The sequence below is a fragment of the Dromiciops gliroides genome, chromosome 1 (genome assembly GCF_019393635.1).
Source record: "Dromiciops gliroides isolate mDroGli1 chromosome 1, mDroGli1.pri, whole genome shotgun sequence".
In the NCBI taxonomy this organism is placed as follows: Eukaryota; Metazoa; Chordata; class Mammalia; order Microbiotheria; family Microbiotheriidae; genus Dromiciops; species Dromiciops gliroides.
This window is the reverse complement of record NC_057861.1, coordinates 549,970,817-549,988,404: the sequence shown is the minus strand read 5'-3', so window position 1 is coordinate 549,988,404 and position 17,588 is coordinate 549,970,817. Positions and strand designations below refer to the sequence as shown.

Genomic DNA, 17,588 nt, shown 5'->3' with positions numbered 1-17,588 from the left:
GAATTTGAGGTGATAAGAAAAGTCTCTGTGGGGAATAAAATGAGTCAGAATGAAATAGATGACTTAATGAAGGCTTTATGGAGTTATGCAGTGTAAATCTGTAAAAACATTTTGGAAATTTTAAAAGATTTCTGTTTCTATTTTTAATTTGTTTCTCTTTATTATGAAATTAACATGTAAACATTTCAGTATACAGAGATAAGAAGAAAAGATTGTATATGTAACTGAACTTTAAAAGAAGTTATGTTTTTTTTTGTTTGTTTGTTTTTGTTTTTGTTTTTGTGAGGCAGTTGGGGTTAAGTGACTTGCCCAGGGTCACACAGCTAGTAAGTGTTAAGTGTCTGAGGCCGGATTTGAACTCAGGTACTCCTGACTCCAGGACCGGTGCTCTATCCACTGCACCATCTAGCTGCCCCTAATGTATGTTTTTTAAAGAATGTATTTGTCACAATCAGAATACGGTTTACCTGATTATCTGTGTTCCTTCTGAATTTCCTCAAATTTTCATCTGTTACAAAAATGTTTCATTGATACTTTTTTCTTGTTTCATTATCTACCAACTCCTCACCCTTTATTTTTTCAAAAATTTATTTATTAATTTGTATATTTTAAGGATGAGTCTCCCCAAGTCAAATAGGTCAGAAGTGCATTGGCTATACATAGGCTTGGTCTGACTACTAATATAGTATGGGAACTTTGATCGGCTCTGTCTTCTAGGAAGGGCCATTTCATCTTTCCTACAGCACCCTAGTAACCTGTTGCCCCAAGTAGTGTCAGTATTTATTGAAACATAGTTATGGCCAGGAAGTGATTTGAATTTAAAAAAGAAAAATACTTTGAAATTTATTTTGTTTTATTATTTTTAATTACCTTTCTAGTTTTTCAGTATTTTCTGTTTTTTTCTTTATGGTTACCTGTTGTGTAACTTGACTTTACTGATGATATAAAAGTAAATTAGTTCTTACTCCTTAATAATTGATGGTGCAAAGGTTATTTACCAGTTATCAGATTGTGCTATAATCTGTTATTTGGTAGTCTTTCACTTGGAAGAAGTTGTTGAATAATTATTTTTCCTATAGGCACCAAATAAGATGAGAATACTACATCAAGTATCATTTATCTTGTTTTTAATCTATTTATTTTCACATTTCAAGTGCAGTTTAACTCAAATTACTATATCAAATAATTTGTACTTGTATTTCATAAAAATATATTTAAACCTTTGTGTCACATTGGGTAATTCTTAGCTATCTTTTATTCCCTTTTTCTATAAATTCTCAGAGTCTTATGAATACTAATAAGGAAGAGATGAGGGAATTGGTGGCATTATTTTATTCAGTGGTGGTATCTACAATGTCAGGAAATGAGTTGAAGTCAACTATACAGCACCTTATGAAGACTACAAAGGACAATCATGTATGTAATCAACTTTGTTCACCCTTTTTAAAATATGTGGCATTGTAACTTTCTGATCATGTCACTTAGCAAGTAAACTTTGAGAAATCCGTATATGTGCTTAATGTATTTCACCTGTCTCATATTTTAAGGGTTTTAAAAAGCACTTGGGGCAGGGGTGCAGCTAGGTGGTGAAGTGGGTAAAGCACCGGCCCTGGATTCAGGAGGACTTGAGTTCACATCTGGCCTCAGAAACTTGACACTAGCTGTGTGACCTGTGTGTCACTTAACCCTCATTGCCCCACAAAAAAAGAAAAAAGAAAAGCTCTTGTGGGTGCGGGTGTGGGTGTGTGCGCACGTGCACTCATGTATAGATACAGCATGTATATTAAATGTACATTCATAGATTCATAGAGCTGTAATAGACCTTAAAAGTCATATGGTCCTGTTCCTTTAACTTGCCAAAAGTTCTATCAGAATTGATAGAACCAGGGTTTTAAGTGTAGGTGGTCTGACTCCAGATTCTTTCCCCTCTTCTGTACCATCCCTCTATAAAATGTACCAGAAGACATTCTCAAGTTGTACTGAAGAAGTCTTCAGATAATCTGTGTGGACATTTTTTTTTTTAAGTGAGGCAATTGGGGTTAAGTGACTTGCCCAGGGTCACACAGCTAGTAAGTGTTAAGTGTCTGAGGCCGGATTTCAATTCAGGTACTCCTGACTCCAGGGCTGGTGCTCTATCCACTACGCCACCTAGCTGCCTCCATCTGTGGACATTTTGATGATAATATCTCTTAATGTTTTCATAAATGCCAAAATGATTTTCCTGAAGCACAAGTCTTTGTTTTCTTTTGTTTTTGTGGGGCAATGGGGGTTAAGTGACTTGCCCAGGTAAGTGTCAACTGTCTGAGGTCAGATTTGAACTCAGGTTCTTCTGAATCCAGGCCCAGTGCTCTATCCATTGTGCCACCTGGCTGCCCCCCAGCATAAGTCTTAATATGGTATTCCTTTATTCAGTAAATTCTAATAGTTCCTTATTACTCCCAGCATCAAATATAAAATCCTTTGTTTGGAATCCAAAGCTCTTAATAACCTGACCCCCCTCTTACCTTTCTGGTCTTTTTACAATTTAATCCCTTCCATGCACTCTTTAATCTAATCCAGCTGTAGTGTCCCACTTGCTGTTCATCTTCTATTATACTCCATTATTCATTCTTGTTTACCTTTATTATGTTCCTCTTAACTATTATTTTTGAACTTCAGAGTTTCTACACAGCTCTGGTCTTTTTATTAGCAATGCTTGGAAATCCTTTAGTTTGTTAGAGGTCCATTTTTTTTCCTCTGTTGAATTATACACAGTTTCGCTGGGCAAGTTATTCTTGAATTTAAGTCTGTATCCTTTGCCTTCCTCCTCTGTTCCAAGATCTCTGCTCTTTCATAGTGGTGGTTGTTAAATCCCATGTGATCCTGCCTGTAGTTCCTTGACACTTGGATTCTTTCATTTTGGTTGCTTTTTTTTATTGTATTTTTTTCTTTGACCCAAAAGCTCTGGATATTGACTCTAATGTGCCTGAGAGTTTTCATTTTAGAGGTTTTTGGGGAGGTGATTAGCTGAGACTTTTTGTTTCTGCTTTGCTTTTTTGTTCTAGGAGATTTTCTTTTTTACAAAGATTTCTTGAAATATTGTGTCTAGACTTTTTTTTTTTGGCTTGTGGCATTCAGGTAGGCCAGTGATTCTTAGAATGTTTTCTCTTTTATCTGTTTTCTTGGTCAGTTGTTTCTGCTATGAGATAACTTAAATTTTTTTTGCATTTTAAAAAAGTCTTTTAACTTTTTTTTTGTTTGTTTTTGTTTTGTTTTTTGTTTTTTGCAGGGCAATGGGGGTTAAGTGACTTGCCCAGGGTCACACAGCTAGTAAGTGTCAAGTGTCTGATGCCAGATTTGAACTCAGGTACTCCTGAATCCAGGGCTTTATCCACTGCACCACCTAGCCGCTCCCTTAACTTTGTTTTGATTTTTCTTATGATCTTTTGGAATTATTGGCTTTTATTTAATCCCATTCTAATATTCTGGGAATTTTATAATGGCAAGGTTTTCTACCTTTTGTGCCCAGCTGTTAATAATTTTTCCAATTATTCTATAATTCTCATTTCTTTACTAGGTTTTCTTTTTAGCACTCATTCCATTTATAAGAATATTTTTAACTTTTTTAAAGAAAATGTTTCCTCTCATCTAGGAATTCTAGTTGAATTTTCCCCCATATTATGTTTTTCATGGGACCTTTACTTATAGATGTTTTTAAGTCATTTTCTTATTCTGGGTTTGTGGGTTTTGCATCCTTGCAACCATTATAGATTTTTATGTTGGTATTCTTTTTATTTTTATGATATTCCATAATATTTTCTGATTTAAAATTTTATGGTAGGTCTGGGCTCTACATATTTCTGAGGGAAAGGCCAGTCTTTCCCTGGGCTGACCTGTTGCTGTTTTCTTAAGTTATTGAGTGTTGTGTTATTTTAGGCTCTCAAGGACATCTCAGGCTGGGGACCTGCAAGCTTTCAGTGTTCTGAATCAGGACAAAGTCTTATCACTATCTTCCCCGGTCTGATCTCTGCAGCTTCCTGATTTGAATTTGGTTGTGAATAACAGTAGACTGTTGCTGGATTCAGCTTTTATCAAGAAGCTGGTGGGGGCAGCTAGGTGGTGCAGTGGATAAAGCACTGGCCCTGGATTCAGGATTCAGGAGGACCTGAGTTCAAATCTGGCCTCAGACACTTAACCACTTGACACTTACTAGTTGTGTGACCCTGGGCAAATCACTTAACCCCCATTGCCCCACCAAAGAAAAAAAAGAAGCTGGTAACCTCTGCTAGCTCACAGTGACAGAACTGTAGTCTTCCCTTTGGTCTGGTATTTCTGTCCTTGTTACAGCCTTATTGAAGCCTTATTGGCGCCTTGTTGGCTTCAGACTGGGTTAGAAGCTAGAACTGAGATTCTCCTCTTCTCCTTGGTGGTCTGAGCCACATAGCTTCTGTTTGCTTGGGGACTTTGCTCTTTCTCAGTACATTTCCTGGTGCCTTCTATAACTTCCTTATGACAATGCTACCCCTATATACAGGTCTCTTGCTTACCGTTCCCACAATTGGGTAGTGGGTGATAAAGCTATCGTGGTTCCCTAGAATGTCCCTATGGGTGCCCTGGTCTGGCTCTAAGACTTCCTCTGGTCCTTCTGCACAGCTTCTCCCCATGCACAGGAATGCTTCATGTGGGCCATGCTTCTAGCCAGACCCTTTCCCCAGGGTCTGCAGACCTCTTTCTCTCTCTGCCAACCTAGACTAGAAAAAGGACTCACTGTGACTTTTTCTTGGATTTCCCTGTCAAGATTCGATCTGGTGATTTTTCTAGGTCTGTTTGGAGGAGTTTGGGTGGGAAACTCGATGTGTTTCTTGCTACTCTTACCATCTGGGCTCTCCCTTCTGTTTTGCATAGTCCAATGTAATGCTACTAGAATCATTAAGAATTGCTCCTAATAGCTAGATGTAGTTGTTGTTTTACAAATATTCTTGTGCATTTTTTCTTAAAACAATTGACGGTTTAAGGGGACAGCTAGGTGGCGCAGTGGATAAAGCACCGGCCCTGGATTCAGGAGGACCCGAGTTCAAAGCCGGCGTCAGACACTTGACACTTACTAGCTGTATGACCCTGGGCAAGTCACTTAACCCTCATTGCCCCGCAAAAAAACCCAAAACAAAAAACAATTGACAATTTGATACTCATTATTTACCTTATCCTTTTTTGATTATATTGTCTTTTTTTTTTTTTTTTAAGGAGACAATTGGGGTTAAGTGACTTGCCTAGGGTCACATAGCTAGTAAGTGTCAAGTATCTGAGGCCGGATTTGAACTCAGGTACTCCTGAATCCAGGAGTTAATCCAGGGCCCGTGCTCTATCCTCTGCGTCACCTAGCTGCCCTGATTATATTGTCTTTTGATGGTTTTTGTATAGAGACATATAGAATGAATGAGTTGTTGGCAATAGAGGAATTAGAATAGAATACAATAGCATGTTAATGTTCCCCCCAAAAAACATTTTTGTTGACCACACAAGATGTCTTAGCATATTAAGTTAGATACCCTTGAGTAGCTGATGAAATATAGGGAACATTGAACATTTCATGCTTTTTTTTGTCTTGCAGTTTGACTTTCCTGTAAATAGCTCATTGTCTCTAAGTTTACATTTAGAAGTTGAGTTTCTCTGTGAAATCAGTGGTCTGTTCTTATGTCAAGGAAGTCTGTTATTTCTTTCCCATTAGTTGTCCTTTAAGGAAGTCTGGTCTGTTATCTCTGTTCTTCATGGAAGTCTGGATTATTGTCCATGTACCACTAACTAATTTTACTGGTGGACACAATAGTCAGCAACAAGATGGAAAGAGGGGTGGTTGCCAGCCCTACATACCCGATCTCTAGATAGTAACTTTGTTTTTTCCATCTGTGATGCTACCTTTTACTCTCAACCTCCTCCTTTTATCTATAAAAATGATCTATAAACTCTACCTCACAGTCTTAGCTATTGATGAGGAGGCTGAGACCCTATATATGTCTTGGTCAATTCACACTTTGCTAATAAATTGATTATGCTTGGTACTTTTCTTCCTCAGTTTACCTTAATTTTAATTGTGACAATTCCTTTCCTGCTGATATTATTACAAGGGGAATGTTGTCAAAGGGTCACCATCAGATGATGTTAGAGAATCTAATTCTGTAACAGATCCAGATAACTCTTATTGAAATGATCCAATAATGAATCAAGTTATTTTGGAGTTCTTCATCCTGGGAGAATTTATTTTATAATTATGTCAATTCATTTTTTTAATCACATTTGTACTTTAGGCCTGTCTAATTAAAGGCAAGTAAAGTTAAAAATGACTATGGAGAACTTTCATTCCTTATTCTATTGATCCTTAATCTGAAGAGTAGCCATAATATGTACTTGCATAATTTAAATGAAATTATGAGAAAGTATGACAGTGACATGCTGTCCTATTGTCAACTTCAGAGCCCAGAAATACAGCATGGATCCTTGCTTGCTTTGGGATTCACAGTGGGACGTTATTTGGCTAAAAAGAAAACCAAAGTGGCAGAGCTGCAAGACACAGAGACTAATACTGCAATTTTACCAGAACAAGAACAGCTTATTCAGAGTACAACTGAAACAATAGGTAATTGACATTTTAAAATGCTGACTCAACTACATTTTTATTGCTAATGTTCAATTTTTTAAATGGTGTTTTCATTTTCTTTTGTGATATGACACTTTAAAAGGGTACATTTTTTTCCCCTAGAAAGCTGCCTTAAAGTGACTAAATTTTTAAGCTGAAATGTCTTTCTATCCAAAGGTTATTCTGTAATTTTATTAACTATGCTAGTACTCTACTTTTACCATACATGGCTACTGTTCATAATTTTTTCGCATTGAGATATCCAAATGGAAGATTCAGTTGTTTGAAACAGTGAAACTTTTAAAAATTCACTGTACTCCATAGCCTGATAACATATAATTTTTTAGAAGTATGAACATATACACATTCATTTAAAGCTATTTATTACTAGAAACTTGGTATGTTTTTAAATGATGCTTTCAAATACACCTCAATTTCAGGACAATACAGAATGTTCTCTTGATGTTGTTTTATGTGTGTTGACAGGTTCATTTTTGGACAGCACTTCTCCTCTCCTGGCCATTGCTGCTTCTACAGCCCTGGGTGAAATTGGTAGAAACGGCCCTCTCCCCATTCCCAATGAGGGATCTGGCTTTACCAAACTCCATCTTGTAGAAAGTTTACTCAACAGAATACCTTCTAGCAAAGAAACAAACAAGGCAAGAACGTTTGTTTTTTTTTCCAATTTCCACTTCAGTGCTATGATTTTTATTAGCAAAAACAAAACAAAACAAAAAACTCAGTCCTGGAATTAAACAAGAGGAAGACCTTATGGTGTATTATCTTTGGGAAATTGCAAAGTTCTTTTAATAATCCCATGATTCTCCATGAAACAAAGGTGCTAACATTAATACTAGCATTCTTCCAGTGTTGCTGTATGAGTATAAGTCATAGAACACTACAGTGTCTGAAGAATTGAAATTGGCACCCACGGAAAGGTTAGTGAAGAGGCATATGGTGAGCTTACTTAGGCTGCAATAAGAAATTACACAGGAGAAGTTTCTTACAGGATGTTGTCAGAGCTATCTGACTGAAAAAGTAGGTGGCTTATTCATATGATGTGGCAAGTAATAACAGATGGGCAGCTTACAGAAGCGATGGAAGTCTCTGCATTATTAGGTAGAAACTGTCCTTACTCAGCCCTCTAAAGTGAATTTATGGGAGAACATGGACAATATTGGTACAGGGTGGTCAGGCATGGGTGGTTTGTGATTTATATCATTGGAGGGAATGTTTGCATCTGAGAGATCCATGGTGTCGTTTCCATATTTGATAGCACAGAACAAGTTCATGAATGTAGAACAGATGAAGATAACCTATTATAAGAAATTTGAGGAAGGAAAGATTACTTTCTTCTAGAGGCATCAGGGAAGGCTTCATGGAGGAATTGATGGCATTTCAGCAGTCAGAGATGGTATCTGGGTTTGGGGAATGGAAGTCAGTCAATAAACATTTATTAAACACCTGCTATGTGCCAGGCGCTGTGTTAAAAACTAGAGATAGAAAAATAGGCAAAAGACAGTCCCTGCTCTCAAAGAGCTCACAGTATAATGGGGGACACAACAAGTAAACAGATATGCGCAAATAAGCTATATATGGGATAAATAGGAAATAATTAAGAGAGGGACGGCACTAGAATAAAGAGAAGTTGGTAAAGGCTTCCTGTAGATAGTGTGGTTTTAGCTGGGATGCAAAGAAAGCCAAGGAAGTCAGTAGGTGGAGCAGAGGAGAGAGAACATTCCAAGGTGGGTGGACAGCCAGAGACAATGCCCAAAGCCATGAGTCCATTCCAGTTATGGGAGATGACAAAGGCTGAGTTGGGAGGAAGCAGGTTGAAATGGTTAACCACATAAACTGTGGTCAAGCCATTCTATGAAAAGAAGGATTGTAAAAAATTAGGTTAGATTTAGGTCAGAGCCAGATTATGAAAGAAAGGAGAGGTAGGCAGAGTACAGTAACGAGCTGACTTAACCATAATGATGTATGAGTAAGATAATTCCATCCACATTGGAAGGACTCATTGTACCCTCAGTGGACTTTACAGGTAGCAAGCTCAGTTAGAAAATAGCCTTTTCAGTAATCTAGGTCAGAGGGAACAATGGCGAGAATGTTGGAGGACTCCATTAAGAGTGGAGGAAAACACAAAAGAAGTAGGTATTGCAATGGTGCAATCAGCAGGACTTGGCAATAAATAGGTGGACATTGGGGGAGAGGGAAAATTAAAGAAGCAAACTGACATGTTACCTATAAACAAAGTATGTTAATAATGCTAAATAAGCTAATTGATTATTCTGTAATTAAGATGAAAACCAAAAAAAAGCACTGTATTTGTAGTAAGAAGGCCTGGGTTTTAATTTAGGACTCTTAATAGTAAATGATAGGGGCAGCTAGGTGGGGCAATGGACAAAGCGCTGACCCTAGATTCAGGAGGACCTGAGTTCAAGTCCTGCCTCAGACACTTGACACTTATTAGCTGTGTGACTCTGGGCAAGTCACTTAACCCTCGTTGCCCCACAAAAACAAAAAATAGTAAATGATGGGTAAGTCACTTTCCTTCTTTTAGGTTGTTTCTTCTTTAAAATGAGCAATTTGGATAATATACTCTTTAAGTCCCCCTGTAGCTCTGATATCCTGCTGATATGCATTATGTGAAAAGGAGTGAGAAATGAACTAGATAAATATTTTGCATTTGTGATGTTTGTAACTTATATTTTCTATGTACAACTTGTTTTTCAAAACTAGTTCCTGTTCTCAATTTGGGCAAACCAAGTGTAGATAACATGCCTGTTGATTCATAAGGAAGGACTTCAAACTTGAGATTTCTACAAAGATTTAAAAATCACAACCAGCCTAAAGTTTTGTTTTTTCATACTGTTAAGATTAGGCCAATTAACTTCTGGAGCCAGATTGGTTATTTTAAGGAGTCTATGTCTCAGTTAACTGTTAGAGCACTCTTTCAGAGAACTAGTAAATGGCATTTGTTTGTTTTTTTAAAAGGTTTTATTTTAAATGTATATTCAAAGGAATAAAAAACCTACAGATAAAAGTATAAAAAATTCTGAGCTAAAATAGGAATCAATATGATTTTAATAAAAAGAAAATCTTCTTACAGTCTTTTTGTAGTTTAGATTGTTAAACTATTAGAGCAGTTACAAAGCAGTGGCATATGCCTAATTATTTTTTGGACTAATTTATTATTTCAACAGAAAAAGAACCTCCTAGCGATACAGACCTCCATCCACTTTGTAATGGGCTTCCACCCCACTGTACATCTAGCTTTTAGCTTTAGAGATGGAGTTCTGAACAATTTGTCTTGGGGTCACACAGCTAGACTATGTGAGAGGCAGGACTTGGAAAGCAGTTTTTCCTGGCACCTGAAGCTGACTCACAGTCCACTACTCCATTAAATTAGAAGATTGAAATACAAGTTTTTAATTCAGCAAATCTAGAGTAAAGTGCTCACATTTTTTTTCTTTTCTTTAATATAAAGCTAATTTTATATATTAAGTTTTAGGGTTTATTTTCCTTTTAATTCCAAAGCAAGTAGCTCAGGCTTAATGAAATTGGGTACTTAGGAATGAACTTAGGCATCTTTATAAGAGTTATGGAAACTTTTGAAACTCAGTATTTAAGAATAAAGCTGTATGTGCTTTTAAAAAAAAGAAATTTTCTCCTTTTAGATGAAGGAACGAGCAATCCAAACACTGGGCTATTTTCCAGTTGGGGATGGAGATTTTCCTCACCAGAAGCTCATTTTACAGGGCCTCATGGATTCTGTTGAGGTAAATTTCAACTACTATCTTGAATCTTCTAATTTAATTCTTAACCTGGCGTCCATAAATATTATGTTTTTTAAAAAATTGATTACTAGATTTTAATATTATTTATTTCCTTTGTAATCCTCTATGTCTTTAAATATTCTTTTGAGAAGAGTCCCATAGGCTTCAGCAGACTAAGTGATCAGTGATACAAAAAGGGTTAAGGCCCCCTAATCTTGCTCTTTTATTTATCTCTTGATTTTTATCTTGGTAATACTGTCCATAAGGGAATTTGATTAAAGTTCTCTTTGCTTTTTTATACAGAAAAACATTAATACCTAAACTCATGTGGCTTTTTTTCCTTAGTGCAATTTCATTGAATTTTCCAGTTACTAAGTACCATGAGCTGGAATTTTAAATGATTTACTTTTTTCCTTGCATGTTTTTCCCCTCTCATTGGCTGTATATACACTGTATATTGAAAAACACTGATTCATCTTTTGAAATGTTGTAGTGGTTGAATGTAATTTGTGTTTACTAAATGGTTTTTGGTAAAAATAACTTAAGAGCTTACAATAATTGTATTGTCAGCTTTTTCTTCAAATAATTGAAGCAATTATTTTGACAATCAAATGTAACCAGTAAGCCAGGAGATAATCTTTATAAATTATTTTAAATGATTAACTCTTGTATGGCAATCGTGTTAAGCTTTTTCCAGAAAGGATTAAAATTAATCTCTGGTATCTCTCTTCCTCTTACTCCCCACCTTTACTCTAATCATCATGAGAAAAAGAGTGGCAAAGGAAGCAGGAATTGGTATAATTGTTGATATGATTAGATTCACAAGCCAAGCCTGCAATCCTCTACAATTTCTCAGGTTCTGAGAAGAAATGTTAACTTTGATTCTCTCCTGAGTTTAAAAATGAATGCATGCTAAGTAGAACTTAGACGCAGTCAGGGAAGGAGTGATTTGTTCATAAAGAACTGACTTAGGAAATGGAGTGAAAATCAAACACAATGAGAAAACAAGATTTCAGTATCTTTATATCCCGTAGGAACAATAATCCTGTAGGAATCCTTACAGGATTGTTAGTTTAACAACTTCTGCATTTGGGGAAACACTCTCTTCACCCCTGGAATCTATCATGGTTATATTTTATTTTATTCTTTAGGCAAAGCAAATAGAACTTCAGTTTACTGTTGGTGAAGCCATTACCAGTGCTGCAATCGGCACAAGTTCAGTGGCTGCTCGTGATGCCTGGCTGGTCACCGAAGAAGAGTATGCACCACTTGCTGGTGAGCCTTCCTCAATAGCTGCTTCTGATTCTCTGGCAGAGGCTTCTCTTTCTCTGTTCACTTTGAAAGTTCAGCTGGCATATGGATGTCAGGTTTCCATGTAAGAGGAATTGTAAGGGCCTGGGGGAATTTATGAAACCACTGAGGCAGGCACACTGAAGAACTTGACTTGAACATGAAGACAAATTTTGTCAGTCTCTAGTCCTGAGAAGTGAAATAATCAACTAACGTTTGAGCTGAGTATCATTTAAATCTAGCCAGCTTTACCTTAGATATCCAAACATTTGCTGTGTGTGTTTGGAGTTTTATCGCCAATTCAGAAACCTTTCAAAGACCTCTGTTTATGAAATAACTCCCAGCTTTAGGGGTCACCCATTTTGTGTGTCTGTTTCTAAAAGAGAAAATCATATAAGTAACAGTGGAAAGTCCTAGAATTTGTGGCTGTGGGAAATCTTCTGGGAGGTTTGACTGGCGGCTTTGGGGTTTCCATGCTCCTGTGTTGCTGACCTATCAAGTATATAGAGCTAAAAGAAGGACACAGGCTGTGAGGCTAGTTAGCAGGTTGCTTATTCATTGATGAAGGGACCTGGAGTAGCAGTTGTATGGCTGTAAAGGAAGGGCAGAAGTGCAGAGCTGCAGTCTCAGAGCCAGATGCCTGCCTCTCACTGCTTCATCTGCAGACATCTCTAAGAAAACAAATGTGGTGAAGATTCAGAAATGCCACAAAGTCTAAACTGAAGAAAGGGAGCACAATAGAAAACCCCACTGCCTGCAAAAGAAACTATTGGAAAAGAGAAGCCAACAGATGAATCGTAATGCAAGAATGCCTTCCAGCATTTGCTGGACACTATGCTGTGTACCTTGCCATTGATCTATGTAAAATGCAGAGCCTGGATGAAATTTAGTGAACACGTTGCCCTCCCGACATCACAAAAACAAAACTCACTGGCACTAATTGAAAGCTTCTTCCTTTCATTTTTCCAGTTAGTTTGGATTTTAATGGCATGAAAAGACCTTACACAGTGGTAAAAGAAGAACCTGGGGCAGATTACAATAAATCTAGTTAACAAAGAGTAAATCAAATGCAGACAGACCAAGATCCTGGCAAACTGTAATGCGCAGATACGCCTATTTTTGTTTGTTTGTTTGTTTAGATGCTTTTTATTATGAGAATAAAACTTTACAAAAATATCAAAGTAAAGTTTTAAAACCTGGGGTAAAAGGTGAAAAAAAAGAAGGCGTAGTTTGGAGAAGTCTTTTAGAAGTAAAAGATGAAAATTGAAGATGATTCTAATCAAGTTTTTGGATCTAGTGTGGATTTGCAGTATTCCTAATTACAATGGAGAAAATGCCTCTTCCCTCCTCCATCTGTCCCCCTCCCTCCCAGCTTCAGTTTTAACTATTGTCAGTACACAGATGTGGAAATTTTAGAAACTGGATAATAACAAGTACAGAATGCAGGTGGGTAATGCCTGTACCTGTGTGACCTGGGCATCATTTAACTTTTCTGGCCCTCAGTTTTCTCATGTATAAAGTGAGGAGTCTATGATTCTTTTTCAGGTCTATACCCTATACTCTGATTTCTTCTATAAATTCCACAGCAGACATACATGAAGCACTTGAAACCATGAGAATGTGTGAGTTGGAAGAAGTTCTTTTAGATGTAGAGAGTACAAAGTGTCCTGGAAGCCAGAATTAGAGTACCAAGGTAGAAAGAGAAAAATGGTCAGTGCTGTGAGAGTAGTGACATTCCTTCTTCACACTCTTTTAAAAAATTGCTTTACATATAAATATCCATTTCACATTTGCCACTTAGGAGAGGGAGGAATCACATATTTTGTTTTAACCAGGGTATCTATTTCTAAGTACCTTCTGCATAGAAGACTCTTGGCAGATAACTTAAATTTCCCCTGAAAGTAATATGGTTTCCTTTTCCATCCTACATGGAAGAATGGAGTAAATTCTTTCTCCTTGTAAAGTAAACCAAAGGTATTTTTATAGTTTAAAAGAGTTTCTCATTATTGTTTCTGGAATTGATGATCTAGTATTTTGGAAGGCAGTAAGTAATGTTAATTATTTAATAAATCACCAAGGAATAATAAATCAGCACGGAATATTCAGATTCTACTTCTGGGACCTTTGAGTTGATGGGTATGAGAGAATGTTGAAGAAGTTCTGAAAAGGAAGGCCAGAGATAAAATATCATTGATGGGGCTAGGACTGTGAGAACTAGAAGAGGTCTAAAATGAAGGGGAGTTTTGTTAATTATAGGGCAGGAAATCCAGAGGATCAAGTGAGCTAAGGTGCAGACATGGAATGGGACTTGGGGAGGGGGGTTGGATTGGACTGGACAGAGATGGGAGAGAAGGCAGCATGGATTAGAGAAGTCTGGAGTTCTAAATTAGTCTGGATTTAGTTTCATAGGGATTGGGAATGAGTGAAGGTGTGGGAATTCTCGGACTCTAACACTTCTTTGTGCTGGTATGGAGCTTACTCTAGATGAATCCAGTGACAGACTATGTCTCTCATTTGAACATCATTCCAACAGAATGTGGGAAAGCCCAGCACTATAAAGCTGGCCACGTGTGGTGAACTTTTTATAGTCATTACTATAAGTAAGAAATTAAGAGATGCTGTGAATTGCATCAATGCAAGAGAATATGTCCCCACGCCAGTGAAATCACTGATCACTCTAATCAGAGTTCACAAGGAATGTTACCTTCAAATTCATTTTTTTCAGGGATAATAAGGAATAACTAAAACAGTTAAAATACTTTTTTCTATTTTTTTTTCTTTTTTTTACCCTACCTCTACAATGTTCACATCCAATAGAAGCCAAAGTGAATGATGTGGTTCCATGGGTGTTGGACATGATTTTAAATAAGCACATTATCAGCCCCGTCCCCCATGTGAGGCAGGCTGCCTGCATCTGGCTCCTTTCCCTAGTGAAGAAGCTGAGTACTCATAAAGAAATCAAGGTAAGCAGCATTATCCATCATCATGAGCTAGAAATGTGAGCAAATCTATTGAAACCCAATGTGATATTTCTAATTTAGAGGTATATATAGATGGGGCACAGTGTTTTATCTTTATAATAAAATGGGACCATGAAATGGAGGCCATTAACCAATCACAGGGAAAAGAATGGTCCTGGTATTTTGATAGGCCTCTGAAATCTTGAAGGTATTACTTACATTAGAAGAACTTCATGAGAAAGAAGGATTAAGCAGAGTTAGGGATAAGAAGTTTTAAAGAGAGAGAGAAATGCAAGATAATACAATGACAAGATTGATACAAAATTAATCTAAGTAGTGTCTTGTCCCTACAATCTTGCATGTCAGTTTAATTAGAGGTTGTATCAAGGATGTGAGTCTAGATTGGACAATACTAAGATATTTGGCATTGTTCAAAATCATCCCCAGTCTGAGAGCTAGGAATCACATTTGTGTGAAAATTTATGTACCAGCAAGTAAAGTCTACTTTTTTCTTCCAGTCTCATCTCAAGGAGATTCAAAGTGCATTTGTTTCAATTCTGTCAGATAATGATGGTAAGTAGTTGGTAAATGTAGGCTTTCATTCATTCTTGTTTGGGTTTTTTTGTTTGTTTTTTTGCGGGGCAATGGGGGTTAAGTGACTTGCCCAGGGTCACACAGCTAGTAAGTGTCAAGTGTCTGAAGCCGGATTTGAACTCAGGTACTCCTGAATCCAATGCTGGTGCTTTATCCACTGCGCCACCTAGCCGCCCCCTTTCATTCATTCTTATTAAAGAAAGAATTATTTTGTACTTCACATTTTTTCCTAAATTCAAGATAGAATATGAAGAAGGAAAGAAAACAATTTTTAATCTGTATTTTAAAAAGGCAAACAAGTAAAAAAAAAAACCACCTGATATAGTCATACCAAAGAAAACTTAAGTGTTTAGAGGGGGAAAAAGTTTTCTATAAAACGTGCTCTTTTATTCTTTATAATTCTAATAGCAGTTGTCTTTTATTCTGCAAATATGTTTTTAAGCTGACTTTTGTTTTTGGATCTTTGAAAGGCTAGACACTAATTAATCAGTCCTGCTATTATCTTCAGGCTTTGTTTTTTTTGGGGGGGGGGCGCAATTGGGGTTAAGTGACTTGCCCAGGGTCACACAGCTAGTAAGTGTCAAGGGTCCAAGGCTGGATTTGAACTCAGGTCTTCCTGAATCCAGGGCTGGTGCTCTATCCACTGCACCACCTAGCTGCCCCTGCAAATGTGTTTTTACAAAGAAGTGAGAGAGGAAAAGGAGTGCATAATGTTTCTCTTGACCTTTATGAATATTTTCTTCCCCATATACTTTTTAAAATAATTTTTATATGGAAATGTTCAAGTTTAGTTAGCCTGGGTGAAAATCTGAATTTGATTTCTTTAGGATATAGAAATTTGTTTCTGGGTGTAATGATTTGGATTTGGATATGTCCATGTCAATGTTATCTTCAATTCTGACCTTCCAGGGAGACTGCTTCTATGTAGTACTCACTTAAATTTTCCAGTACAAAAACTATATACATTAAATCAGACAAATAAATGCTTTATTAATGATAATAAACTCAATTATGTTGTAATACTATGCGTTCATATGTATTATGACTGGTTATTGGCTTATTTAAATAAATTTTTAACTTTCTAACATGCATTTACTGTACTGTGAGTATCTCTAAAATAGCATGGTTCTGTCCAAAATTTTTTGTAGAACTCAGCCAGGATGTTGCTTCAAAAGGCCTTGGTTTGGTTTATGAATTGGGCAGTGAACAAGATCAACAGGAATTGGTGTCTACACTTGTAGAAACATTGATGACTGGGAAAAGGTGAGGTATATCAAACTGAGTACAGAGAGGGGAGATGTTAGTTTGTATATATGCAGATACTTAGAAGGGAAATGTGGTGTACTGTATAGGCTCAGCATCAGACCTGGGGTTGAAATCCTGCTTCTGACACCTACTGACTGAATAACTCTGTACTAGTCAGTCCCTAAGGAGGTAAACCTCTAAGAATGAAAGTTATAAAGATGGTGCTCTATCTGCATTTCTGAAGGACAGTCTGGGGAGTTAATGTACTAACAACCAGATTGTGCTCTGAAAGCAGGGAAATTGGCCTTTTCCTTTCATTGTATATTACATAATTTCTAAGTGACATAGCATTTATTATGTTGTCTAGAACACTAACTATTATACCAAGTAGAAATTGCAGTTAATACTGTTTGCTAGAGAAAAACGCAGCAGTAAAAGAATTCAGTAGCTACTGGGAAAATTAGAACACTGGATTTGAAAAATGCAGCAATTATGCTCGGTTAGTTGAATGGGAGAGAGCAAGTAAACAGAACATGACTCCAGAAGATTTCATCTTATCATTGGTGATAGAACAGTTAAAACTGTCCCCCTACAGAAAGGACAGTGATTTTGACTATTGGTACCTGTTGTATTCTGTCCTTCTTAGGAAGCATAGTTTATCCTCAGTAGTCCACAGTTCAGTGTAGTTTTAATGAAATCTGTTTTTAATAAGGCACCTTAAACATTCTGTATTTTTTTAGAGTTGATTAGTTAAATAAAAATGGTAAGTTAACATTTGTATATCTGGTACATAGTTAGCATTCAGAAGTATTTGCTGCAGTATACTCAAGAAAAATCTGTTTGGGAAAAAACAAAAACCCCTCTCATACTAATGAAGACACTAACCAGTGTGGGGGGGAAAAAAATCTAAGGCCAGTTCTGTTTGCATTCTAGAACTAAGCATGAGGTTTCTGGCGAGACTGTGGTATTCCAGGGGGTATCCCTTGGCAAAACACCAGATGGGTAAGTCTAATAGCTTAGAATTCAATCTTTTAAACTAAATATGATCACTTTTCATTGGAGATAGGTTTATACATGATGTTTCTTTACAGTTCCACAAACATTAGC

The 17,588-nt window shown here is 36.8% G+C and overlaps 1 protein-coding gene across 4 annotated transcripts in view; it reads left to right on the top strand.

Moving 5' to 3' along the window:
• Positions 1 to 17,588, top strand: part of ECPAS (Ecm29 proteasome adaptor and scaffold) — a 149,723-nt gene that overhangs the window by 93,670 nt on the left and 38,465 nt on the right. For all 4 annotated transcript variants that reach the window (XM_043976179.1, XM_043976176.1, XM_043976177.1 and 1 more), the window contains 9 exons: positions 1,282 to 1,416; positions 6,451 to 6,613; positions 7,100 to 7,272; positions 10,294 to 10,395; positions 11,544 to 11,667; positions 14,500 to 14,645; positions 15,161 to 15,215; positions 16,385 to 16,499; positions 17,415 to 17,483. In XM_043976179.1, the coding sequence (XP_043832114.1) occupies positions 1,282 to 1,416; positions 6,451 to 6,613; positions 7,100 to 7,272; positions 10,294 to 10,395; positions 11,544 to 11,667; positions 14,500 to 14,645; positions 15,161 to 15,215; positions 16,385 to 16,499; positions 17,415 to 17,483 (1,082 nt within the window). The remainder of the gene's footprint in view (positions 1 to 1,281; positions 1,417 to 6,450; positions 6,614 to 7,099; positions 7,273 to 10,293; positions 10,396 to 11,543; positions 11,668 to 14,499; positions 14,646 to 15,160; positions 15,216 to 16,384; positions 16,500 to 17,414; positions 17,484 to 17,588) is intronic.